This window comes from Canis lupus, chromosome 11 (genome assembly GCF_003254725.2).
Source record: "Canis lupus dingo isolate Sandy chromosome 11, ASM325472v2, whole genome shotgun sequence".
In the NCBI taxonomy this organism is placed as follows: Eukaryota; Metazoa; Chordata; class Mammalia; order Carnivora; family Canidae; genus Canis; species Canis lupus.
In genome coordinates this window covers 6,331,555-6,358,655 of record NC_064253.1, presented here as the reverse complement: position 1 = coordinate 6,358,655, position 27,101 = coordinate 6,331,555, and the positions used below count along the sequence as shown (strand labels likewise).

The following is a 27,101-nucleotide window of genomic DNA, read 5'->3' as shown; positions in this document are numbered from 1 at the left end:
CCTAGACAAGGCACACAGCCTTCCACTCACATGCTGTTGGCCAGAGCTCATTCTGTGATTGTACCTAACTCCAAGGGAGGGTGGGAAATGTAGTTTAGTGTGATGTGGAGGAAAGGGAAATAGAATTTGGTGCGCAGCTGAACAACCAGCAAGGCTCTTCCACACCCTCAAATCTCATGAAGCTAGGTGGGTAGCTTGCAGGAGTAAGACAAGCAGGGCGTACATACGTCTTGTGGATAAAGAGGCCTTGGTGCTGGAGTCCACATGCTTCTTTGAAGTAGATGACAGGGTGACCATGACTGAGCTTCTAGTTGGTTGCTGCCACTTGGGTACAAAAGGCATGAATTGACTTTTCCACTTGCTCGGAAATAAGAAACCAGGTTTCATTTGCAATCTCCTTGTGTTAAAATAGAACTCAGTTTTTCTTTTCTTTTCTCTCCCTCCCTGTCCCCACCCCTGCCCCGCCCTTTCTTTCTTTCCATACTAAGATGGCCAAACAAAACTCACTGACAGACCAGTTATAACCTCCAGCATGCAGGAACAAGGCCTGGGGTGAGCACACAAATGGATGTCAAATGGCAGCCCCACTCCTGACTGCCTTTGACTTGTGTGAGCCCCTCACCTTCTGAACCTCTCCTTCCGATCTACATGATGGGAGGCTAGGACATGTTTCTGAAGTTGGTGCAATAGGGCCACCTAAGCTCTGCTTGCCTCAATGTTTTTGCACCTCTGCTGAGGCCATACTATCCTGCCAGCTAACCAGAGGGAGAATTCCAGTGTCTACTATTGGGATTTAACCCACAAAGGCAGGTTCCTTAGGCAAAACAAAGCCAAAGACTGAGATCATTCTCTACAGAGCTCATGACTCAACATTTAATTCAGAGGCAGTGGCAGAGGAAGGGAGGAAGTCTTCCCAATGATTGCCTTAAAATTTCCTTTTCCAAAGACAAGATGCTTATTTCTAGGCCATTCCAAAAGGATAGGCAAATCTATTTACTATAATGGTTAAGAGTGAAGCAAACAGGCCTGAATCTCAGACTCTCCTAGCTATAGAACCTCGGACAAAGGAGTTATTCTCTCCAAAGCTCAGTTTCCCCGTCTGAAACCAATGGATGTATCTCAGAGGGTATTTGAGGATTACCTGCACTACACGTATGAATTACTTCACACACTAAGTGCTTTATAAGTATTAGTTGCTATGACTACTGTTGGTTGTTATTGTTCCTAATTAAGTCCTATTGTTTCATTTAGATGGATACTCTGGAACCTTTTGGGGATGAATTTAGTGGAATGGCCAGATGCCCTTATGATGCCAAACATGCCAACGTTGCACTGTTTGCAGGTAAACCAGCCGATTTCTCGTCGTTGCATTTGCTCTCTCATGCCCGTTACTGAGAATCTGCTCTGGAGGATTCAGAGTCACACTTGTACTCCGAGTCTCTGGTGAATACTGTAATTAAGAATGCCTCTTCCATTTGAAAGTCACATGGAAATTGTACACTTGCTTCATATAAGGAGTCTCTGCCACACGGAACTGGTGCCTGTGTGCCTTAGAAGAGGATACAGCTTCGCACTGAATGCGTGGCATGTCCGTTTAGGGCATGTTGGGTTCGAATAATAGAAGATTCTTCCTTGAACCACCCATGTAGATTGATGGTTCAAGGTAGGATTGACTTTAGGAGTTGTGTGATTCAGAGACTCCTCTGTACCATCATCTAGGACAGAGGGCCTCTTCACTTCTCTGCTCTCTTTCAGTTCTCTCTCTAAGAGGGACTGGCTACTCTCATAGACACAGGGTGCCTGCCAGCTCCAGTTAAGGCTACATGTGCTCTTGTCCACATATAGATGAGGAAAGGGAGGAGACAAAGTAAAGCTGCAGGAAGATCTCTACGTAGTGAGGCCACATGCCTATGAGTTTCTAGCAGACATCTCAATCATCATTTACCTGATTGGGGTGCATGCTTCTCTCTAATGGAAAGATAATACTGGGGGGTGAAGCTGATAGGTTTAGGTTGATGTGTACTCCTCATCCCCCCCCTTCCTTCTTCTGGCAAATAAGCCATCATCTTCAGATTGGAATTCGTGTGTGTGTGTGTGTGTGTGTGTTTTAATTAGGAATTTATTTAGGAATTCACTGCCAGCTGTGTGGAGGTGGGTGTGGGGAGAAGTGTTGGTATAATAGTGATTGTTACAGCATGCAATAAAGCAGTTAGCTATAATTTCTATCACAACAGCTAAAAACTGGCACATCCCAGCTTGATGAGGAACTTTAGGGCTTTGATTATGAAACAAGATTAGCTCTCTGAACCTTGTTCTCAGGGCCATGCATTTGTGAGCCTGGATCTGCAGTCCCAGATTGGAGAAATGTCTTGAGCCAAGAAGGGTTCCTCAGGTTCTCCCCAGCCCCCAAAGTTAGAGCACAGTATCGTAAAACACAATCTTATACACCTGCCAGTCAGCATGAGCAGGAGCAAAGCCAATGCTAAGAGGACCTGAGTGCACAACTTCTACTACAGCACTGTCCTGACACTTGAACCCACTGGTACCATGGAGGATGTGGGCTACAGTGGAAAAGTTTACTGTCAACTAAAGAGAGGACTGTTGCAGCCTGAGGTACAAACGGGAGAGAGAGTCTCATAGTATTAGCTCAGGCCACCAACCTTCCAGGAGCTTCTCAGAGCAAGCCCTGTGAGACAATACTGTGAATACCTCTCCACCTCCCCCTACAGGGATACTGGAGAGTTTTTCATTGGACTGTTTGAAATCCTACAAAAGCTCAGCCCTTATTAATAGAAGATCCTTGTTGGAGCTAAATGTTTGTCATATTAGCAAGAGTAGCAGAATAGTGCTCTGTTTTATTAAGTGAAAGTTCTGGTGAGATACCCAATGTCATATACAAAACAAAAGGCATAATAGAAAGTGGATGGGAGGAAAACACACACACACACACACACACACACACACACACACAGAACCATCCCACTGCCCCTCCACTAGCCGAGCAGCATCACCCCCCAATATTACTAAAGATTGATTCTTTAAGAAAAGCTGTGATTGTAGATATGTGTTTAGCAATAGATAGGTCTGCCATCTGTAGTTCGAATCTAACCAGTCAACCTTTATTGATATATGGCTGTGAATAATGCAGATATCAAGACAGCTCTAACTTGAACCTCAGCAAGTTTTAGTTATTTTTAGCCCAAAAAGCATACATCCAGAACTTTTCATAGATATGTTTGGATAAACTTTTCTAAAAAATTATTATGCTTATCCCACCAGTGGATGGGCTGAAATAGTACTGTAGTGTACATAAGCCAATTTGACATACAACCGATGGAGGTATGTAACCACTAAAAATGAACCAAGGAAGTATTTTTTATTTTGAACAAAATTACTGTTTCTGTTTCACATACTGCATAGATTTTACTATTCCAGAAGATCCTATTTGATTATTTGTATGCAGGATGTTTATCAATCGAAGAAAACACCCAAAGTGTTAGGGATTAATCTTCAATGTTCTTCATTCTCTTTTGCCTTAAATAGCTCCCCAACAGCAGGAATTCTCAAACAAAGGCCAGACTGAACAGTGTCACCCCTTTCCCTTTTCTCCTTGCTTTGGCATTTTGAGTGTCAGAGTGTTTTTAGTTTATGACTTTGAAACACTGAAGCAGTTATTTCTTCTTTAAGTACACTGACAGAGCTCAGTGGCTCTCATGACTGATGGAAAGAGAAGAGAAGCAAGTGATTCTCACAATCAAAGCAGCAATTTAGTCAAGTTGTTTTTGTTTTGTTTTGTTTTGCCTATGAAACCCCTTTCTCTGACTCTCCTCACCTGCCCAGGCTAAGGACTCCATCACTTGTGCTCATACTTAGAATTTCTGGTGATATAATCAGTTCCTGTCTTTCCCTGGGCTCTCACCTAATCCAGTTTGCCACAGCGTGGTGGCAGTAGCAGTGTGCAAAGGGCCTTGGCCTTGAAATTCCAGCCAAGGTCCATCTAATCAAGTGAAGCAAACAGCATTTTTCATTTGCCCAGTTCCCTGAGCTGCCGCTGCTTAGAAATTGCCATGCAATTTAAAAATGAAAAATGTTTCATCTCTCAAGATCCTAATTTAAAATGGTTAGGAATGTGGGCCAAGTATTTTCCCAGTGACTCTTGGATTTTTCCCAGTTGTCCTATCTCATTTGCCTGAAGTAGGAAAGCAATCCAGGGGATGTCTCTATTCCCCCACGCCCACTGCCTTGCCTTGCTCCCACCCTGTTCATCTCTTTTCTTTTTTCTTCTAAGATGGAAAACTGTACTCAGCCACAGTGACTGACTTCCTTGCCATCGATGCGGTCATTTACCGGAGTCTTGGAGACAGCCCAACCCTACGGACTGTCAAGCATGATTCCAAGTGGTTGAAAGGTGAACAAACAATTAAGAGAGGGGAGGGGGGTAAGGAGATGTGTATCTTGAGGAAGATTAAGAGTCTGGGCAGACCAGACTATAGTTTCATTTTAGTAATGGCTTCTGACAGACAGGAAGGTGGAAATGGCATCTTTTGCCTCAACTGATTTATTTACCTCCCCCCTTTCACTTCCCATGGGTTTCTGGAGAACTAACACAACTACCGATACCACTACAGCAGAATACACTACATTCATCTTCCCTGCCTGAAGCTCTCGTTCCAGAGCCTGACATGCCAAGAACTGAACATTTCTTTCATGGAGGGGAAGAGGGGACTGGAAGTGGGGGGGAGCAGGAAAAAAGCTATTCACGACCCCATAGGAGTCAGGGTTCACAAGGGGGAGATGCATACCAAACCTTTTCTGTAATACGGTCATTCTGTTGGAGAAAATAAAATTACAGATACATGAAAATTCATTTATTCTTCATTGTTCATTGCAACCACTTCTGAAAGACAGACTGTATAGGCTCGAACGCCTTCTGGAATCATCAGCACTTGCAGGTGTGGTCATTAGAAATGGTTTGTGTCCACCCCATGTCTAATGGACCTACACTTTTAATTAATATCATGTCTCTGGTTGCAACTGATTTGAAGTTCTTTTCACTCTGTGATGTGTCCCCAATTAAAGTGCCGTTTGCCCACAGAACCGTACTTTGTCCAAGCAGTGGATTACGGAGACTATATCTACTTCTTCTTCAGGGAGATAGCAGTGGAGTACAACACCATGGGAAAGGTAAGAGGGGTGGACGTTTCACTTGGAGCAATGTCGTTATGAATGACCTTGACAGAAGAACTATAAGTCTAGCCACAAGGTCATCATTTTGAGAAGATTCTGCCAAAAACTGGTGGCCATGAGCACTGTGCTGCCTCAGAGCCCTGTGAGCTTTTGCAGAACAATCCTAGACCCCAGGGAACCTCTGACATGTTTCTACTGAAAATGTAATGACAGAGGTTTGTTTGGTTGATTTCATACTGAGTTTCAAGGATCTTGAGATGTGGTTTCCAGATATACTCATTGTTGGTTTTTTTCCTCTCTTTTTAATTCAGTTTTTTTCATGGAAGGAGCATAAATATGCAGTACCTTTGAGCAAACTGAGAGTCTTGATTGTCTTTATTGCAAAAAGCGATACCACACTTAACGGGATGTCCACTTCAGTTATTTTTACCAGAGTGGATCAAGGTCACAAAGTTGGAGGGCACAAATTCATTGTCAGGGTGGCTTGCAGGGTTAGAAGAATTCAGAGTATGAGATTCGGGCCCAGAGGCAGCCAGTGAGGATGGCAGAGATGGCGCATACAAAGTGTGCTTTTGTTTGAGGAAATAAAAAGCTAAGCAGTCTGTATGGAAATGAGTTTATCTGGCTGGGAGCTGATCCCCTGAAGGATTTATGGCTCTGTATTAAATGCCACAGCCTTATCTTTCAAAACATGCTGTTCCAATGAGTCTCCCCCCACCCCCGCCTCTTTTTTTTTTTTTTTTTTGCTACTAATTTTAGAAACATGGGATTAAATGAAGCACCTTGTTGTTGTATTTCTGTTTCTACGAAGATCTCTCAAAGTGAGCGTATTTCATTTTCCCTGTGTGTCTTTCTTCCGCAGGTAGTCTTCCCGAGAGTGGCTCAGGTTTGTAAGAATGACATGGGAGGGTCTCAGAGAGTCCTGGAAAAACAGTGGACGTCTTTCCTAAAGGCTCGCCTGAACTGCTCAGTTCCTGGAGACTCTCATTTTTATTTCAACATCCTCCAGGCGGTCACAGATGTGATTCACATCAATGGCCGTGATGTTGTCCTGGCAACCTTTTCCACACCTTATAACAGGTAACCATGCCCTAGCTGTGCTGACCTCGCTGGGCCTTCCCAGCTTCCTTTGCCCAAGGGATTCTCTCCTAATACGCAAGATTTACAACTAATGCAAAAAAACCTGCTGCTAGCTATTTGTGGCTAAAAAGCACTTAACACTGCCATTTCATCAACAAATTAACAATCGGTTTTAAGCATTATTAGATTAGGATTTTAGGGGGATGTAATCAGATAAATTATAACAATATCTGCTATTTATATGCCTGGCGTGTGAACATGTCTTGTGTGTTATTTCTAAATCTCTCCAGTAATATTGAAAACTGTTGCCCTCTTTTTATACTTAAGAAAACTAAACTCATTTATAGTACCTGGTCCAGCCAGTCAGGAGACGGAAGAGGCACGGTTAGAACTCAAGAGTGCTTCTCCTTCCTCGTCAAGGTCATCTGGCGTTCTGTTTGTCTTTTACTATTTCTTTGACTGGATCTACAACTTTTGAAGTAAAAGCACTGAACATTTATTTAGAGGCTACAGGGTGAAATGTAGGGTTCAGATGGTGCAAGTCCACGGTGCATCCCACCGGAGGGGCCTGGAGCCAGGACCCCCCTACCACCACTGACTCTGGGGGGGCCTGCATGAGGATGTAGAAGTTGTTGAATGCTGAACCTAGAAATCTGAGTGTCAGCCTGTTCATTCCTCTGCTTGTGTTTATTTAAACAAAGACTGAGTAACCAAATGACATACTAAAAGTCGTTTCTGGAGCAGCAGAAATGTGTGGAGATTGAAAAATAAGAGGAAGGCAGGCATTAAATTCCCCAGTACTGAGCTTCCCTAAACTCAGTGTAATTGGACATGGTCATGAAATCTAAAAACATATACTTCATTCTTATTCTTGGGGAGAACTTTGGGTGTTCTATATTCTCTTCCTCTGGGCATACACTGTTTGGGTCTGGATTATACTTTTTATCAAGACTTTTACAAACCCCATGAGCATCTAGATGACAGGCACCTGCGTGATGAGAGTGGAAGATACCCGTAGAAAGAAATGCTTAAGATGCAGGGAGAGTCTGAAACAGAACACGGCCAAAGGAGGCACTAACGTTCCTCAGTTATCTGGAGGACAGGAGTCAAGAGCTCTCCACTAAAGATACGTGAAAATATGAATCCATGTTGCAACAAGAAGTATTCAGTCCCATCTAAGTGGGCTTTAACCATCCGCAGGGATTTTCAGCCTTGAGAATAGAAAAGATACAAAAATCCAGGCCGTGACTGTTCATACTTTGGAACCCAAGTATCTAGGATTGTTTAAAAAGAATACTGTCTTGGTACATGGGAATGCAGGGCTAGAAGAATTTCAGGATACAGTTCTAGTTTGTTTTGGGGAAAGTGGTTTGAGGATGAGTTGCTCTGTAATTACAAGACAGTAGTAGATTCTTGTACATTATAATCTTTTCTTGAATATTCTAGATACTCTTTTCTTAAGAGATCCCTAGGAAGCACCCAATTAGTACATGCTGAGGCAGTCTCAGGAATCTTATTTGTTCAGTAAAATCAGAAAATGATGAAAATGCACATAACCCATTTTCATCTATAAATTAGAGTCCATCTCTGGTTTTACTGGCTCTGGTTTCATCTTTAACACCTCATCCTCTATACATGTGTCTTGAGCTGAGAGCCTATGTTATTTATTGAGCATTTACTGCTGGAGATTAGGGATTCCATAAATATATGCTGAAGGAACAGAAGGTGGGAAGAAAGGATGGATGAAGGAAAGATGAACAGAAGGTGGGAGGGAGTAAAGGAAGGAAGGAAGAAGAAAGGATTTCACAAGTGATTCTGACCTTGGGAAGATTATCAAACTCTACAGTGACTTTAGTTATTATGAGGTGCCTCATAAAATACTTTAGTATCTATCCTATTTGTCATAATATTTAAAGCAAATATGCATACCTGTTACTTTTAGGAAAGGGAGATGTGAAGAGAGTCTTTGCTAGGCTCTGAGATTCCAAAACCAACAGGGATCACTGTCTTATCTATTCAATTCCTTGCACAATGTATACATAGTCTACATATTTGAAAATTCATCCCGCCACCTTGTTTTAAACGAGCTTTCTAATCCTCTCCCTAATTCTTGCTTTATTAGTAATACTTCACTAACTGTGTTATGAAATTAAAGATGGCATAAAATTCCCCTCATCACTTATGAAGTGATTTCCATATCCTTTCAATGTTTGCAAAATCAATACTAAATCATCTCTCTGCCCTGGACGATGTTGACATGCTGCAAAGTGCCCCTTCCTTGCCCTGGATGCTCCTGCCCATGCAATGGCCCACTACCTCAAAGCCTGGTGAAAACTCTTGGCCAGACAGTGCCCGCAGTTTATATGATCAAAATCAAAGAACAACCATACTTAGAAACAAACATGGGTTCTAAGAGTGAACCCAGATGAATGAATAATTCATGCTTTCTCTCCACTGATGAAAATAAAAATCCCAAAGTCCTTCCATGAGTACCAGAGAAGGATGTAATTACAGAGATTACCACTATTATTATTATTTAGCACTTAATAGGGCACTTTATTTACAAAATGTTGGTACTTTAGAGATTTAAGTTGTTTAGTCTGATGCAAATAAATAGGATATAATAATTGAAATGGGCTGTGAGGAACCTAAAACAAGCGTGCTTTTCCCGATGCGTGCACTCTCACTTCCAGAGTCCCGGCTGGAGAAACCAAATCCAAGGAAGCAATATAGGAACACTTTTACTTCGAATGTGCACCAGTATTAGAGATGGCAAAATGTTTTCCAAAGATTGTATCTTTGGGTTAGTGACTGAAAATTCAAGGAGTTTATGAACATTCTAAACCACTAATTATAAACAAATGCGGTTCCAAAGGCAACAGAAACACGAAGAGGTTTTTTTATCTATGACTTTGCTATTAAGCAGTCCTTTCTTTAAATCCACTGACGTAGGGACACCTGGGTGGCTCAGTGGTTGGGTGTCTGCCTTTGGCTCAGGGCGTAATCCTGGAGTCTCAGGATCAAGTCCCACATCGGGCTCCCCTCCAGGAGCCTGCTTCTCCCTTTGCCTGCATCTCTGCCTCTCTCTGTGTCTCATGAATAAATAATTTAAATTAAAAAATAAATAAATAAAACCACTGATGCAAACGTGAGTCAGAGAAACATTCACTGGAATATACTAGGATCCCTTACATCTATAGAGATCAGGGTGTGAACTTTAAGTTTCCAAAGCCCCTAATAGGAAAGTTGCTTTGGAGTGTGTTTTCCAAGCTGCATACCTAGTAACTTCTGTGACAGTAACACTGTGAAATGTTATGTCCTAGCATCCCTGGATCTGCGGTCTGTGCCTATGACATGCTTGACATTGCCAATGTTTTCACTGGGAGGTTCAAAGAACAGAAGTCTCCAGATTCCACTTGGACACCAGTTCCTGATGAACGAGTGCCCAAGCCCAGGTATGTGTAAATATTTATATGGCTATTCTGAACCGTGAGAAATGAGCAGCTTGGTCCTCTGATGGTAACGTATTAAAGAACTGCACACCAGCACCTTCCACGGGGCCACAGAGATACAAATCCTGGAACAACAGAAAGCCCTATGAGGCCATTTGCCTTCATCCCCTTAACCAAAACTCAGAGTTACCTATAGTTCTATTCAAAACAATGACACTCTAGTCTTCTACTTACCTCCATCCCAGGGGCTTGGCCAACGTAATCATAGGAAGATGGGAAGCATCTTGTCCAGCCCTGCTGGTGTTTAGTTGAGAAAACAGAGGCCCGGAGAGTGAGAATGTGTATTGTGGAAGTTTGGAGACTTGAATAGATTATTTCCACTGCTCCACCCTGCTTCCCCGTCCCTCATACAGAGACCCATGTCCTTATACCCTAATAAAATGTGAAATATAAATGGTGATCCCTGGATTCTGTAACCAGGATGGATCAGAGCTGGGTCCAGGACTCCAGGGTGGGGGCAGGTAGAGACCAATGGGCACAGTGAACCATCAAGTTTTCTCTACTCTACCAAATTTTAGTCTGTTGTGGATCCAGACAGGGTCCACATCCTTCTACCAACATGTGCCCCAGAATCGCTTTCATGGGAAACCGGCTGTCCCAGGACAATGCAGAGACCTCTTGGTCCTGTGTGACCTCCATGAAATCTTCACACTAAACCAGCAAATTCATTCTCTTTCAGTGGGACAGAATGAAACTCCCCCCACCCCCGTCCCTGTGCCTGCCCTCCTCATGTGGCATGCACTGTGTACTCCCACTAGAGCCCTTGCCATTGAAGTGCTATGGAAACCTCCCTGTGGGGCCAGCTTCCTCCACTGCATTTGTGGACTTCTGCAAAGAAGCCCAATATCTTAACTTTTTGGTCTCCAACCTCCTCCTCCAACCCCCAGTCCCCCACACAAAACAGCCCAGTTTGTTTAACTGAACTGACTTCGATAATGTGAACCACTGTATCCGGGGTGGGCAGCGGGTGGGGGGGAGCCTCTATGGTTCATCCGTCTTCATTATCTGAATTATCTGCTGTGTGTATATACTCTGCTACTCACGGAGAGCAGACTAGGTGCAAAAAAGCACACTATGGCAACCTCAGAGAGGGTCTTTACAAGTCACTACCTGGAAATGTTAACTACTTTTTAGAATAGCGGGAAGGGGGTTAAGCTTGAGGAATGGAGTTCAGGGCGTACTTACAGCACATGTCTCCCTTGCTGTGTAAAGACATGTGTCCATCAGCTATCCCCATGACACATACTTTGACTTTTTTTTTTTTTTTTTTTGTACATACTTTGACTTTCTAATAGTGGTAACATGTTTCTCTCCATCCTTCCACATGCTTCCTCATTCCTCTCACCAACATTAGGAGGCTTTCATGGAGCTGGCTTGTTTCATGCCATAGAGTGATGTGTATGTGAGGCCAGACCATGCCAGTGTTAGCAGGGTCCAGTTTACTCTCCTGGACCAGCAGGCAGGGCCGGGGTGTGCACAGGATTGTTGTCGATGTTGCCGTGAGCTGACCTTACTAGACTGTCCCTTGACTCCTGAAACCATAGAACTGTTTGTAGAAATGAATTTCCACTGTCATTGTTCAGAAATAAAGAAATGACCTTTGTGGAGAGACTCTTCAGTGTAATTGGCCTTTCATACCTGCCCAAATCAAAGAAAAACAAAAACAATAAAAATGAAACCCATCGGTTCTCTGACCCCCAGGTAATAAGAGATGGTTACAGTGAGTCTTGCTGGTATATGGACTGGCTCGTGGCTTTCTGAACGCCTTTGTTTTCTGCATTTGTGCAAAAGTTAGCTGCGTTCTCTCCTTTTGCACAGCAAATGCCTCGAGAGACTTCTAGCAGGGTTTGTGGACAGGTAGAGTAGACTCTGGCACCTGTGCAAAGCACATACTTCGCCACTTATTTTAAGCTCCGTCACTGTTTATGGGTTTTGTTTGTGCTTCTGGGCGGAAGCCAAGCTGCCCCCGGCTGAGGCTGAAATGCCCTGGCTGGAGCTTCTTTATGGAATGAGGAGTCGGCTGGGAGAAAAGCTAAGCATATTTTGTTTGGTGGCATTCTGCATTGTTCAACTTCCTCTTCTCAGCCTACGGTATATTTTCCCTCCTGCCAGATGCTTAGGGAAGCAGTTCGTTCAAAGAACTTGCCAGAAGGCATGAAAAAAGCTCCTTCGCTTTGTTTCTTTTTAGGCCAGGTTGCTGTGCTGGCTCGTCGTCCTTAGAAAAATACACAACCTCCAATGAGTTTCCTGATGATACCCTGAACTTCATCAAAACACACCCACTCATGGATGAGGCTGTGCCTTCTGTCATCAACAGGCCATGGTTCCTCAGGACGATGGTCAGGTGGGTGTCAAGCAAATCACGTCCTAAATGGATTTTTCCCCACTCCATCTCAATGCTCACAGAACCTATCAGTGGATTGTGATTTAAAATGTCACAAACATCTTCTGTTATCCTGGGCATTGAGTCAGCTATGAAATGCTGGCCAGTTGGGTGCCTGCCACAAAACCCCCATAACCACATTCCCAGTGAGAAGAGTTCTGATATTTTCAGGCTAATTGGACACATGCCAATAATTAGAGGTAACGAAGATAATCTCCTTCCGGTTTAGAGTCTTCTATAGAAAAGCAGTGAAGGAGAACCAATCGATGGATTTGGATACCTGTTTGGTTGGATATGGTTGCAGAAACATGCTCCAGATTCCATCCAAGCACACCCCTGGGTTGTTGGTTGTCAAACAAACCAGGGATGAATGCAACATTTGCATAAGTATGCTAGTGTGAAGGATTCATACTGTACCATTTGTAATCTGCTGGGATGGCCAGAAGAGAAGGGATAATTGATTAGAAATTTGTGATAGCACTAACTACTCCTTCTTGTATTTATTTAGAGCTTATTTCCAAACAATTCAACGGGATTTCCCAAGTACCCTCCTATTGCAGTAATCATCAAACAAAATGTTATTCAACTTTACCACCATTTTTAAGCGGTGACTTTATTGGAAGATCTTAAAGTACTATAATGGCTCTTACCCATAAGATGGAAACTGTGGTATATAACTTGTAGGATGGTCCATGTTTTCTGGTTTCTGCCAAGGTGCTTGGCACAGACAAGGCATTCGTGGAGTGGTGAACAGCTGAGAGATACCCGAGAAAGATGATGCCCAATAGAACTTATCGTAGGCATGTGACAAGACTGCTGCCCTTCGTCTATGGCTCTAAATGGACCTCGTTTGGCTTGCACATCCTCCTATTTATCAAGAGGCTATCAGCACTCCACCTTCCCATCCTTCAGTACTCTCAGCCCCTCTATATTCACTTGGAAAGCTTTCCAATCTGACATTTTTTTGACGAGGCTTTGCGCCTCAGAGGAAGAGTACAGAAAACTGGTAGCTGCTGCTTTTCTTTTCAATGTTAAGTGAAATATTAAATGAGTTCAGTTAGTGTTTCTTCTCCTCTTCCTGGGAGACCTCAGCCTTTCCTTGCTGCTCATGGAAGAGATCATTGCTGAGTGGTTTCAGATGGTTATGGCTGTCTATTTGTTATGTGACTTGGCCTCCACAAATACATACCTCCTTTCCTCCCCTTGGAGCCATACTAATGCTCTGCATGTGGAAATGAAGGACCAGAACAGCTTGAGAACATTATCTATATGCATATATTTTTCTTGAAGTTATTACTAGAGAGCTATGTCACAATGTTTGAAGTGGAAAAGGGGACCCTTTAATGACAGACCAACAAAGAGATAAAAACTGTGATCCTGTCATTTTAGATACCGCCTGACCAAAATTGCGGTGGACACTGCTGCTGGGCCATATCAGAATCACACTGTGGTTTTCCTGGGATCAGAGAAGGGAATCATCTTGAAGTTCTTGGCCAGGATAGGAAACAGTGGTTTCCTAAATGACAGCCTTTTCCTGGAGGAGATGAGCGTTTATAATCCAGAAAAGTACGTAGAATATTTGGCTGTTTCTTAGTAATTATTTGTTGTTATGATCCTTTTCATTCAGAGAAAATCTGATGACAGCAGACTTCAGTTTCAGGCATTTTTAGGTGACTTTTAACATTATTTGTAAAAAAATTTTAATATATAAAAGGCATTATGTTCTGCTCGACAATAATGTGTGTGCTTATATAGATACACACATGTGGGGGAGTGGAGGACACCTTAGAGGATGTCTCATCTTTAGTGAGATGAGATTAAGCTATCCTCTCATGGGGGATGCCTGGGTGGCTCAGGGGTTGCGCATCTGCCTTAGGCTCAGGTTATGATCCCGGAGTCAGGGGATTGAGTCCCACATCAGGCTCCCCACCGGAAACCTGCTCTCCCATTGCCTATGTCTCTGCCTTTCTCTATGTGTCTCTTATGAATAAATAAATAAAATATTTTTTAAAAAGCTATCACCTCGTGGGCTGGAAGGCAGGGTGGGAGGAGGTGGCAGGAAAGTGAGAACAGACTCTAGAGAGACTATGAATGCTATTACCCTGCCTTATAAATTAGGTGCAGCTATGATGGAGTAGAGGACAAGAGGATTATGGGCATGCAACTGGACAAAGCAAGCAGCTCTCTGTATGTTGCATTCTCCACCTGCGTGATAAAGCTTCCCCTTGGCCGGTGTGAACGACACGGGAAGTGTAAAAAGTATGTATTTGGCCTCACTGAACATTAGGAAGTCCCCACGGCTTAGAAAGGAGTCCTGGGTAGCTCACTGTCATGTTCTTCCTGCAGAACCTGTATCGCCTCCAGAGACCCATACTGTGGGTGGGTAAAGGAAGCAGGTTCCTGTGCCCATCTGTCACCCAGCAGCAGGTAAGGAGCCTGAGGTGTGTAAGTGTAAAGTGGCCTTTGGCTGCTATGCATCCTAGACGTATTTAACTGTGCTCTCATACACCACTGCCACCGAGCCTTCTGTGCACAAACCTCATCAATGGAGCTGCCAGCCATTCTCCTTCCTTTTCCCATTTCATAGAACACCCCGACATCGCATGTGGCAGATTTCCAATTGATTAATCATCCATCCCCAGACTGATTAAAAACACAGAGCAAAGAAACACAGTGGGCTTCTAAGTATTCCCTGGAGAGAGGGACAAGAAGGTGCACGCCTTGATCACTACAGTGTAAGAACAGCCGAGAAAAGGGGGCAGTAGGGTACCAATTAGATTAGTGCTGTGGTTAGTCTGGCCATAGCAAAACTGGCTTCTCTAATTGACCATGTAGGGCTGAGGAGAGATCACAGAGTATTTGTTAAGCACTGCATTTGTACTGCAAGTGTGGTGTATGCATCCAATAAACCATTCTCCTGCACTGAAGAACAGTTGACCCTATTACTCATTAGGGAGTCAATCAATTCATGGCAGTTCTCCAGCAGATCATAGCTGATCAGATCAGTCTATCATGCCCATGATTTTGGTGCTAAAAATTGTTACCTCAGCTTTTAAATGCTGAGATGACATTAGTTAAAAGGTTCCTTTTCGTTTTTACTTCAGTGGATAGGAAATCCAGTGCACGTCCTTGACAAGCTACGGCAACTCAAGGAAGGTGCCATATGGCAGCACAGTTCCGAGCCATTCCTTCAACATCCCCAGATCCAAGAGGGCAAAGAATTGTCTTGGCATCTCTCTGAGCCTCCTCTCCTATTATAGAATAGCTAGACAGGCAGGAGGGCAAATCTGATGACCACCACATGCATAATTTGAGGGAAAAGTATTCCCACAGACATAGCTCATGACAACTCTAAAGTCTCACCTGGAAATCTGACTAATGCAAAGGGTTGACTCACTATATATTATTATATCAGCTTTACAAGTAGCAATGTTGACATACTAGTGTTAGAGCTTTGCATCTTTTCATGAGAACCCTTGAAGCGAAGGAGTGAGGATCACATACCTCATTGACGGAAGCTAAGAAATGACCTGTCTCCTTTCTATAGTCAAGGTGTGACCGAAGGTAATAAGACTGACTTTTAAAAATCATTTTTAAGTCAGGGTGCCTGTTCAGCTCAGTTGGTTTAGTGTCTGCCTTCAGCTCAGGTCATGATCTCAGGGCCCTGGGATCGAGCCCCACATCGGGTTCCAGGAATCTGCTTCTCCCTCTCCCTCTGTACCCCCTACTTGTGATTTCTCTGTAATGCATAAATAAAAAATAAATGACTTTTAAGTCAACATGTGAACTCCAGAATTGTTTTCTTAAGGATCCACATATATATTTCATTGCTCCAAACATGCGGCCCTCTCCTTGGAAAATTGCCTTCTGGGCCTGATGGAGGGTGGCTTTTACTACCACTGAAAGCCTTTATCCTTTTTATATAAATTTGATTTTTAACAGAAACAACACTGGAAAACAAACGTGGTGAATTATTAGATCAAGGTGTAACTTTCCAGATAGTTTTCCTAAATGGTCCATAAAATAAAATCTAAAGGCAATTGCAAAATAAAGTTTTAATGATCCTGTGAGAAATAGCATGAAGCTCCCCCCAAAAAGGACAGTCTTCTGAATGATTCCAATGCGTTTATTTTAAAAATCAACGTAGGTATATTAAGATTGGTCTTGTTAAACAGCCTGTACAGCCCAATGGTAGACTTGAAAGAAAAGTTAGCATGTAGAGCAGGAGGGCAGTGTGGCAGTCACAGGGCCACAGAGTCTCAGGTGGTCTCAGCACAATGCACCACCACGTCCGAGCCCCTCGAGCATGCTACATGCCCACCAGCCATTTGTTCCTTTGAACACTTTGTTATACAGGTTATTTCTAAGCAAAAAAACAAATCAACGTCTGGGAAGGCAGTTCTGGGAGTCAAAGGAAAAGTAGAGAGGAAGAGACTTTTTTAAAAAAAATATAGACTTCTATATAAACTTATAAAGAGTTAGGCTAACATCCAAACTTTTTAAATGTTTAAATGTTTGAGCATTTCTTATGCTCAAAGAATCCGTAAAAGAAAGATATAAATAATCCGCAAACTAATTAGCTCCCTGAATAATATCGGAATTAACTGCTTAAACCATGGCTTCTCTTCGGAGAAGCACATAAGACTCATTTCTCTAAACTTACGAGAGAAATTTTCCAGCTGTTATCTACTTTTTCTTGCACCTGCCATTTAGTTTATCAAACTGTGTTCATTTCTTTAGTTAAACTTCAGACTCATTCTGGAGTAATGACTTGTGTTATTGAATTTGTTTCTTCCCCCTGCCTTTTTTTTTTTTTAAGATTGACATTTGAACAGGACATAGAACGTGGCAATACAGATGGCCTGGGAGACTGTCACAGTAAGTAAAGCTTTGTATCCATGCTCATCTTTGTGCAAGGATCTTTTTATCGGATGGCCTAGAAACATTACCTCACATGTGGAACTAGGTGCAGCTGGCATTAAGACAGGCAGAAGTAACAGAAATCATCTTCTAAATATCAAATAAAGAAAACTGTGTTTGAAAGCCAGTGTCATCAGTGCTGTTGCTATAAATGCTGGCACCTATTTCCTTGTTACAATGCCATGGAACCAATTCACTCTTAGAGGATATTAATTATAGCAGAGCAGTACGTTAGATCAGCATTTCCATTAAAAAACTGGTTTTGTTGTTTTAAAAAAATGTGTTATTACACCATAATTTTTAGCCAAATAATAAGAAGATTGATTGCTGTACTCTAGCTTTTTAATTGAATGGGAGTGTTTTGTTCTTCTTGAACATATCGACTAATAAAAGTAATTATTTTTAATTAGATTTATGTCTATTACCATTTGCCGTAGAAAAAGATTTCAGGAAGAACCCACTAAGTACAAGATGACTCAAAATAACCCTTTTTATAGAAATTAACCTATTATGCTTGCTTCGGAGTTCATTTCAAAAGTTATTAAATGGTAACATTTTAGTTCTAACTTCATATAAAAGATCCTGGTCAGACATTTGTCCAGTTGTCCTATGATCTGATTAACATGGATATTCTCCTTAAAATGTTTATTAATGCCAATTTAGAGAATAATGCCATTCTTTTGGAAAATATGTAGTTTGAAGTGTTTTAAGCATTACATATGATGAATTCCAGGAAGCTTAGACTCAAAAAGGCACGCAAAAAATAGCTCCTAAGGGACTGGAACAGCATTACTCTGATATCTAATTCCATAATGAAAATCATGGATTCGGGAAGCCTGGGTGGCTCAGCGGTTTAGTGCCGCCTTCAGCCCAGGGCCTGATCCTGGAGACCCAGGATCGAGTCCCACGTCAGGCTCCCTGCATGGAGCCTGCTTCTCCCTCTGCCTGTGTCTCTGCCTCTCTCGCATACGCTCTGTGTCTCTCATGAATGAATAAATCAATGAATAAATAAATAAATATATTTATCTATCTTAAAAAAAAAAAGAAAATCATGGATTAAACTCTCAATCTTTGCCATGAGTACTGAAATTTCAAACTCTAAGGTACCATTCAATTTCCTACCTTACCTTTTTTTGGAGATCAAATATAATCAGATAAAGAGGGCAACAGGTAGCCTCATCTCGTAATTCTTCGCTTTCTTTTTTTGTTTGCAAATATTACATATTGGCAAAAGCTTATTAGGGCTTCAAACACCTAATGTATGAGTTAAGAAATCCACAGAGGAGATGGTGTCATCACCAAAAGACCTGTGTTCCTTGTGTGCAGTGAAACAGTTTGATGTTTGATCAGTGGATCTTAAATCATGTTAATCATGTTGGTGCCTTATGGCTCCATTTTCAGAGAAACAAGTTCTGGTTTGTGTGTGCAAACTTAATTAGCTGACTTCAATGAATAATATTCTTCCTATTTTAATGATTTGGAAGCCTGGGCATCTGTAGAAAATAGGGGTGTCAATTGGGACCGAGTAACTAAACACATGAAAAATGTGAAAATGGTTGTTCCCGTCTCTATCACATGTCCACGACACCAGTGGCATCACACTACATGTGTTTTTGGGCAAAGGAACAAAGGAAAGCCTCCATATCTAACACAGGCCCCAAGCCAGTGAATTACTCTTCAATCTCAGGGGTCAAGTCTTAGTGCTTTCATGTGTTACCTAACCTTGAACTCCACCCCTGGTGAAGCACTAAGGGCCTGGCTTAGGGCAGGAGGGTACAACTGACCCTCTGTTGCCTTTCCTAGTGGCTTTTCTGCTCTCTGTGCTCTCACTGGAGCATGACCTATTTCTGTTAGACATACCTATTCACATAAAAGCATTCAGAGGATTTAGAGAGTTGGTGCACAGTGACTTTTGCACAGGATTTTAAGGGAAAATGAGGAAATAGGCAAGAGTCTGTGTCAAGAGACTGAGGAGCAAGCTGAATGAACCAGTGATCTGACCCAGACTCACTGTACACACACATACACACACACATGTGTATGTGTGTGTGTGTTGCCTAAATTTGTGTGTGATTGTTTTTATTTTGGTTTTTAATTTCCTAACTAAAACTTCTGCTGAGTTCAGAACACTGTGATACCAGACCGTTCCCCACAGGATGGTTGAGAGGATGAAGTAAAAGAGAATGTAAAGAAAAGTGTTTTGTAAGTGTGGTCCAGGTGTCACTTATTTTACCCATATATACATCCCTCTAGAGAGTAAAGCCTAAATTCCCAGAGTCACATATAATTGCAGTTCCCATCCCTTCTACTACCTCTTGCCTTTTCTCTGAATCTTGGCGACAAAAACAGTGACTTTGAGGAAACTTCACTCAGGGAAGAGATAGGAGGGTGTGAAATCGGACCCAATATAAAGCATCTTGTGTTACAAGCAGAAATTAAAAAGCACTTACTTAGTACCGGGGATCATATGTTAGCATAATTCTGTATTAGCTCATTCCTACTTATTATGTAAGTCACACTAAGCAGAGTGTTCAACATTAAGTAACCTTCTCCTCCCTTTTGTCTTCCAGATTCCTTCGTGGCTCTGAATGGTAAGGAAGAAATTACTCATAATTTAAAATCGATGGAAATCTATGTGGGAAACCCTGTTTCACTAATCCTCTTGAGTATTTTCAAACCTTAGGTTTCTTTTTTAATTAATTTTTTTATCCTCATTATTTTTTTTATAGACATTTCAACTCCTCTTCCAGATCATGAAATGTCTTACAACACAGTATATGGTCAGTTTGCGGATTTTTTTTTCTTTTTTTCTTTTTTTTTTTTTTTTTTGGTATTTTCAAGCCACTCATCCTGTGGTAGTTTATAGTTTTCATCCCTAAACATCATGGACCAGATTCCTTGTTACTTCAGGGTACCAATTCACTAAAATTATTTATCAGTTTCATGATGCTTCAAAAATTACTGCCTGTGAGAAATAATTGACATATGAGGCTGGTTCCTACATTTTTAATCCACATAACATGAAATTCGCCAACCTTAGGGAATTTAGTGAATATATTTAATGAGTTCTTGAGAGAGAAGAAATCGCTCTTGGACATAAGTATATCCAAGATAAAAGAATAGTGCTTAGAAGTAGTAGACCATAGCTCTTAACTGATACAGTACCATTCCCTAAAACGCTGACTTTCAGGGCAATGCCCTCTGCAGGGGAAAAAAATCTATACAGCATGCAGATACCAGTTCTCTTGAGGCAAACCCTTCCAACATCACATGAAAATTAGCCATCGAAATTTAAGTTCACAAAGAGTATGAATATTTAGACATATTTGCAGTGAGAGTTCTTCAGAATGTATACAAGGAAGTGTGACGCAGTGGAGATGATGTGCAAACAGGATTTATCCCATTGTTCCTGCCCTGAAATACAGGCACTACATTAAACAAAGCCATAAAGTCCATAAACAGAATATTCTGAGCCCTTGATAAGAAAAGTTGAAATGTAGTTGATTTCAAGTGTTCCATTGCTGTTTCTCAGAGTTTCCCTAAATGTTTATAGGGTAAACTATTCATGTGTTATTTTTTAAATATGAAAAACACGTGTGATGGTAGATTTAAGTTTTGTTTTGGAATGAGGACTAAGAGTTTCACTGATGCACAAATATTTTATAGCTTTTGTGTTATAAAAATATGTAACAGTGACAATTCCAGGACAGTCTTTAAATGTAGAGAAAGGAAGAGAAAAAAAGGAAAGAAAAGTAAGCAAGGCAAGTTTAGGATTCAAAGAAGTAGTTCAAGGTGGCTGCAAATAAATGTGTTTACTAGCTCTACGGAAACGCTTGCTCCCTGTGTCTAATTTGTAGAAATAAAAAGCCTCTTTGGAAGTCCCAAAGACTATGCGGGCCTGAGTGAGCTGGGCGGATGTAGGAAACAACTTCTGGCTTCTCCTGACTGTGCCCCTGGTGAAGGGCGGCGATGTAGAGCAGATGGGCCCCCGGAATTCATCCACTTTTAGTCTCATCGATGACGCAAGGCAGATGTCATCTAGCTTAGCTCACCCTTCAGAAGGAGAATCCACTTAGCATCTGCTCTCCTCCACTATCATACTTTGCAATCATTTCCTATAATTGAATAATCTTTACCAGAGACTGAGGAATTCAGATCTTAAATCTAATTGAACCTCCCCAGCATTCATCAACTGGACTAAGACCAATTTTAACTCCCAGGTAATTTCTCATATGGAAAGAATAATTAAACGATGGGATGCTTTTTATGAACACAAATCACCTTCCAATCTGTGGATCTCTCCTATTTCCTTTACAAAGGGAAAGGAAATTATTCATTCCTCCATATTAACATTTTAAGGGATAATGCCTGTTTGCCTTCAGCTCTTGATCAGTGGCTTCTGGGATGAAACTGAAGAGGAGTGAAAATTGTCCTTTCAACTAATGATCCTGTCCGTTTTAGGCTAAGTCTGTCCAGTATGAGGTGCTTAGATGATTGATCACCAAAATAAGAAATGGTCCAGACACTACTTACAAAAACATAGGAGACTTTCTTTTCACAAACTAGTCCAAGAGATGCTTATTTTGGAGTTAAAAAACCTAGAATAGACTTATTTCACTCAGCAGATATGTGTTGAGTGCCTACTAGGATACGGGGATTTGGACTACGCACATTGTATTTCTACCATCAAAGGAAAGACCAGATTGAGCATGGATATAGACTAGGAAGCCAACCACAAAGTCCAAAACGCACCCACTGTTCCTAGCTGTGTCCTTTGCATGTCCTCCTAAAATGTTCAGTGGCTGAGTGCAAGCTCATAGAGAAAGCCTTAAAACTTGAACTGCCTAACTCAGAAAAAGGAATCATTAAAATAAACCATACACTCTCTCTTCTTGGTGAAAGTAGTAGTTACATCCCAAGAACCCCTTTTTAGTGAATTGGACCCTGTTTCCTCTCTCCCTCCCTCTCTCTGTCTCGTATTGATTTAGTGTTTCTTGTTTTATGTCTAATTGGCTACAATCACTGTTAATAGGTAATAGTGGGTTGAAGGGTCTCTAACCTCTGGAATCACAGACTTGTAGATATAGAGAAACGATATGATGCATATTAAAGTTAACTTCTAAAATCTATTTCTTTGCATATTATAAGAATAGTACATCAGAGGCACCTGGCTGGCTCAGTCAGTACATTGTACGACTCTCAATATCAGGGTCATGAGTTCCAGCCCGACATTGGATGGAAAGATTGATTACTTAAAAAAATAAAAAAAAAGAATACATCATAAGCTCCAGTGATTAAAACATGACCTTTCATAAGTCATTAACAGACAAAATCCTAGGCTCTGAATCTACTGACCTATAATACCATATCCACAAATAAATGCCTATTTTTGCATCATTGCTTTGGTTAGAAGTGATTTGAAGAAGAGAAATGATTTCCTTGTAACATATTTTAAGGTTGGAGAAATAGTAATAATAATATACCTCTTTGAATTCAAACTAAGGACTACTACTTTATGGTGCTCTTACAAAGCGGTTCTAAAACTTTTGAGAATCAAGTATTGCTTTCTCTGATTCACCAGTGACACGTGTTGCCTATCCTCAAGCATAAGTTTAAAAGAATACAAACCTCATGCTGCTCAATTTTTTCTTTAATTTTGAGTACATCAGATGCATGGTTTCTCTAGATTTACATATAGAAAAAGGGGATGTGGTGGGTATTAGACTAACACTTCAGCAATAGGAAGGAGCTGATTTCTCACATTTGTGTAAAGCATTTTCCTACCTAACTACCATCTGGTCCACATTAATTTCCTCTCATAGCCATAGCTTTCCATTACCAATGAGTTTTCCATGTATTTGCAGCATATGGTCCAGGAAATCTTTTGACGGAGAATGTGCCCCTTAGGCATATATTTCCCCTAGATTATCGTATTAAGAAATGTTCTCCCTAAGCCATACTTAGGGCATTACCATAAAATTGCCCCTTGAACACAGTTAAATTGAAAGTACTCAAAATGCATATCAATTCAGGTAAAAGAAATTCTTGCTACTTGGAGAAAAGAGTTTTGTTTTGTTTTTTCATTCTCCCCTTTCTAACTCCCTACAAAACAATTTCTAATAGTTTGCTTATGCTGGGTGCTGAATTCTCTGTTAGGCTGACCATATATTGCCTAAGAGCAGTGTAGACTTCAGGAGTAGAAAACAGGGGCTATGATTTAGACCTCGATATAAGCAAAAAAGAAGTCAAAAAATTCTGCATTTCCAAGTCCCGCTTAGTTTTCCTACTCCTGTTCTCTTATCAGTATTCTAAGATGAGCTGTGAAACCCAGAAATGAAAGAACAGAAAGTCTAGAATGCAAACGTTCTTTAGTTTTAAATGAACATGTTCTTAACAATTGGATATAAACCCAACTATGTGCAACAAAGCCAATGTTTGAAGCTGAGCGGAGGCCAAACAAACTCTACATAGAAAGAGGTTTCTTAAATGTTACCAAAGTTCTGTGGTGGCATTTATGAGTGATGCTTCCACAGAAATCATTATAATTTAAGTGAGCCACTTGGCTCGTTTGCTTTTTCCCATTGTCTTCTTTACATATGTTATCTGTTATGGGCAGTACTGAAGTCTCCTGGAAACCCAACTTCTTATAGTAACTGTGATAAAGAAGATTGCAGTGCATTGTTCATCATAATCTTTCTGGTCACCAGTATTTTATTTATCACATACATGGTGATCACAGCCCAAGGTTTGAGCCATTTGTGAATCTGTCCTACTTTCTACCAGAGGCGCTGATCACATATTCACAGTAGTTGCCTTGATGTCTTTTCAAACATTGTCCAAGAGGTGGCTATAGGTAAGAGGGTTTAATAGGCCAAAGATTCTACTTGGAAATCAGGGAGAAGTTAAATTTTATTTCTACCAGAGAAAACAGGTAGTGGGGCTTCTTTAACTCACTGTGACAGTTTGCCTCAAAGCACCTGGTGTGACCTGTACTTAACCCTCTGGAATGATGAAAGGAAAGCTCGGGAATGTGTTCTCAGGAAGTATTCGGAGTTTCTACTGTAACTCCCAGCCTGGCCATTCTTTTCTTGTGGTAGGCTGTAGGCCCCTCTGGGTCTCAAAAAGCTATCCCTTTCTAACCTGAATCACATCAGACTGCGTGGCCTCAAGAACAAACTCTCCCAAGAATGAGTCACGAAACCATGAAACTGACTTTGCAGAAGGCACAGCCATGGCAACAAGGGGCAGTTGAGGCTGTCATTCCAGGGAAGCGGTGCTGTGAGTAGCTCCCTTTAGAAAGCAGTCACTTCTTCTAGAAATGGTCAACCTGTGAAGTTGAGTTGAAGCTGAAAACTAGACACCCCATCCATGAGAAAGGCTCCAGGAGAAGGGCTCAGGACAGCTGAGCTGTTGCTACAGGCGAGAAGCTCATCCACTACCATAAACCAGCCCCATCAGTCACAAAGGGTGTCCTCCAGAATGGACACATCTTGCCTTTAGTGGTGCTAGGGGAATGCCAAAGAAGGGACACTACTATTTCTTGAGCATGAGCTGTGTGTCAGACACTGCTGAGTACTTTTCACCATTATGTCACTCTATCCTCTCCACACGGGGAGGTAAGTGACATCACCCCCCATGTTGTGCACAAGGAAATACAAGTCCCAGAGAGATTAAGTGAATCTCCCAGGCTCACCCAGCAAGCAGCAGAGATACGATCTGGCCCTTCATCCTCTACCTGCAGGCGCAGGGAGTCTTCTGCTGAGCCTCAGTACCCAAGCTTGTTATTTCTAGGGCAGTCTCCTTTCAGTCTTACAGCCAGCTTGGGTGTCCACCTCCTGGCCTCCGAGCAAAGGGAATGTGGGGGTCTCCAGCGATGTTTTCCCTAACTGTATTTGTGATGAAAACAGGGCACTCCAGTTCCCTTTTGCCCAGCACCACCACGTCAGATGCGGCGGCTCAAGAGGGGTATGAGTCTAGGGCAGGAATGCTGGACTGGAAGGATCTGCTCGATTCACCTGACAGCACAGACTCTTTGGGGGCGGTGTCTTCCCGTAATCACCAAGACAAGAAGGGTAAGGCCTTGGAAATGCCTCTTCCTCTGGGGGGAGAGGGAGGGGAAAGTGAGGAGGACTGTGTAACTGCTTCCAGCTGAATCGTAGCAGTGTTTAAGGATCCTCCAACACACCCTGATTGAAAGCTTCTCAGAAAAGACTGCCATCCAATCCTCTGTGCGAGGCTGGATCCAAAATTATTCCCCGATCAAGGAGAAACCACACAAAACAAATAACACATCTCTGAGCCTCCTCCATCCAAAAGAGGTGCGGCTTGGCCCAAAGCAGATCCCTCCACTCGTCTGAGCTCACTCTGTGAATCTGGGTCCTCTCTTCCCATTCCGCAGCGGGATGGAACGCAGTGCGCTTGGCATGCACACGTAACCCATGGGAAGGCCCGTTTAATGAGTGAATGGAGCAATCGCAGGGCAGAGTCTTTTCTGGCTGGTGGCGTCCCTCACTCACGCATGGTGCTGAATTTGAATAGAGCCGTGGTCCTGCGATGTACTGTAACTGCCCTTTGAGGACAACAGCTAAAACAAAAAATATGTTATTTAATCAAGCAGAATTGCTATGCATTTAAAACGGAAAGGAAGCTGCGCTCAATGAAAGGGACTCTACTGTGAACTGTCCTAAATTCTCCCCTGCTTTCTTTGCTCAACTAGAGACAGGAAATGTCCTCTCTTTTCTCGCCAGTAGCTGCTTCTGGTAACACATCCTACTTTAGTTGCAGCTGCGACCGAAGAGGCCTTTACTTGTCCAGAAAACAGTCTTGTAAATCAGAGACTGAAAAGCCCAGTTATGTTGAGAGCTGTTTCCCCTCATTCAGAATTGTTTACTTCTATATGTTTTCAAGGGTTTCATCCAAGCAGGGGTGTGAGTCTCGAGGGCAGACCAGCCACAGTGACCCTTGGGGGCCAGTCTCTGGTCGTGGCCCCCACACCCCTCACCCCCCACTCAGGGTTTTCTATATACGTATTTCCATCTTTACTTTGAGAGAATGTTTGCCAGGCAGACGCATGGGCCAGATTTTCACCCTTTTTTGGTGACTCCCCTCCGGAGAGCGCCGTACGCTCTGCTGCTCTGTGCGCCAAGCCACAATGCGAAGTGTCGCCCTTTCAACTAGTCCTTGAGCACGTCCCCTCAGAAATCAATTTGATATTCCCTCGTGACTTCTCATTCATATTCCCCACCCTGAATCTTAAGAAGAGTGGCTTTTGTCTCCGCAGCCTCCTGAAGGTGGAGGCACTCCCATTCTTTCCATTCCGAGAAAGCACCAGGCTCATCGGTGTTGGGACAGAACTCTCAGGGCAGGCCACAAGCCCTGCCCCGCATGTGCCATTATTTGTTATGTGTGGCTCCAGACCTCAGATGGGTTGTCTTGGCCGAGTTCTCAAGAAGAGATGGCTCCGTAAAATCCCTCTGTGTTTGCCCACTGTAACCTTCTGAAAAACCAAACAGCTTTTCCAGTAAAGCATTAGCTATGTCAACCAAATCTCTAGCTGTTGGTTACAATCATTTTCTCTTCACTTCACGGAGACGGGTGGCATGAATCTTTTCCAACCGTTAACTCCCCCAAGGGATGGAGGTTATCAAAGAGTCCAATTAACACTTTGACAGATCATTTGAAAATTCAGCATCGTTCATCCTCTTGGGTCTTATTATGAATATTGACAAAGCTGGAAGCAGTCTACAAATTGTCAAACAATGGTGGCAGAGGTGATTGCATGGGTGTTTAACATGATCACTGTTCTTGTGCTATTAACTCCTTGCCTTGCCCTGTCAAATTCGAGTTGGTTTTTGGCGATTGATCGTGTATTTGATGGGGCAATGACAATGGGTTGTTATGCCAAAAATTTTTCAAAAAAAAAAAAAATGTAGCTTGATGTTCCTGTTACCATGATTTTTATGATTTTAATTTCCATTTTGCTTTGAATTGTTTTTCTGTTTACTGTTCATGATTTATTT

The 27,101-nt window shown here is 42.1% G+C and overlaps 1 protein-coding gene across 4 annotated transcripts in view; it reads left to right on the top strand.

Annotated features, from left to right (window-relative positions):
• Positions 1-27,101, top strand: part of SEMA6A (semaphorin 6A) — a 127,030-nt gene that overhangs the window by 78,963 nt on the left and 20,966 nt on the right. For 2 of the 4 annotated variants that reach the window (XM_025446801.3, XM_035696799.2), the window contains exons 7-19: positions 1,252-1,342; positions 4,289-4,408; positions 5,096-5,184; positions 6,050-6,267; positions 9,591-9,722; positions 11,968-12,123; positions 13,552-13,728; positions 14,281-14,421; positions 14,509-14,589; positions 16,982-17,040; positions 19,653-19,673; positions 19,812-19,862; positions 24,990-25,154. In XM_025446801.3, coding sequence (XP_025302586.1) covers positions 1,252-1,342; positions 4,289-4,408; positions 5,096-5,184; positions 6,050-6,267; positions 9,591-9,722; positions 11,968-12,123; positions 13,552-13,728; positions 14,281-14,421; positions 14,509-14,589; positions 16,982-17,040; positions 19,653-19,673; positions 19,812-19,862; positions 24,990-25,154 — 1,501 coding nt within the window. The remainder of the gene's footprint in view (positions 1-1,251; positions 1,343-4,288; positions 4,409-5,095; positions 5,185-6,049; positions 6,268-9,590; positions 9,723-11,967; positions 12,124-13,551; positions 13,729-14,280; positions 14,422-14,508; positions 14,590-16,981; positions 17,041-19,652; positions 19,674-19,811; positions 19,863-24,989; positions 25,155-27,101) is intronic. The other 2 variants (XM_025446805.3, XM_025446806.3) reach the window with 2 other exon arrangements.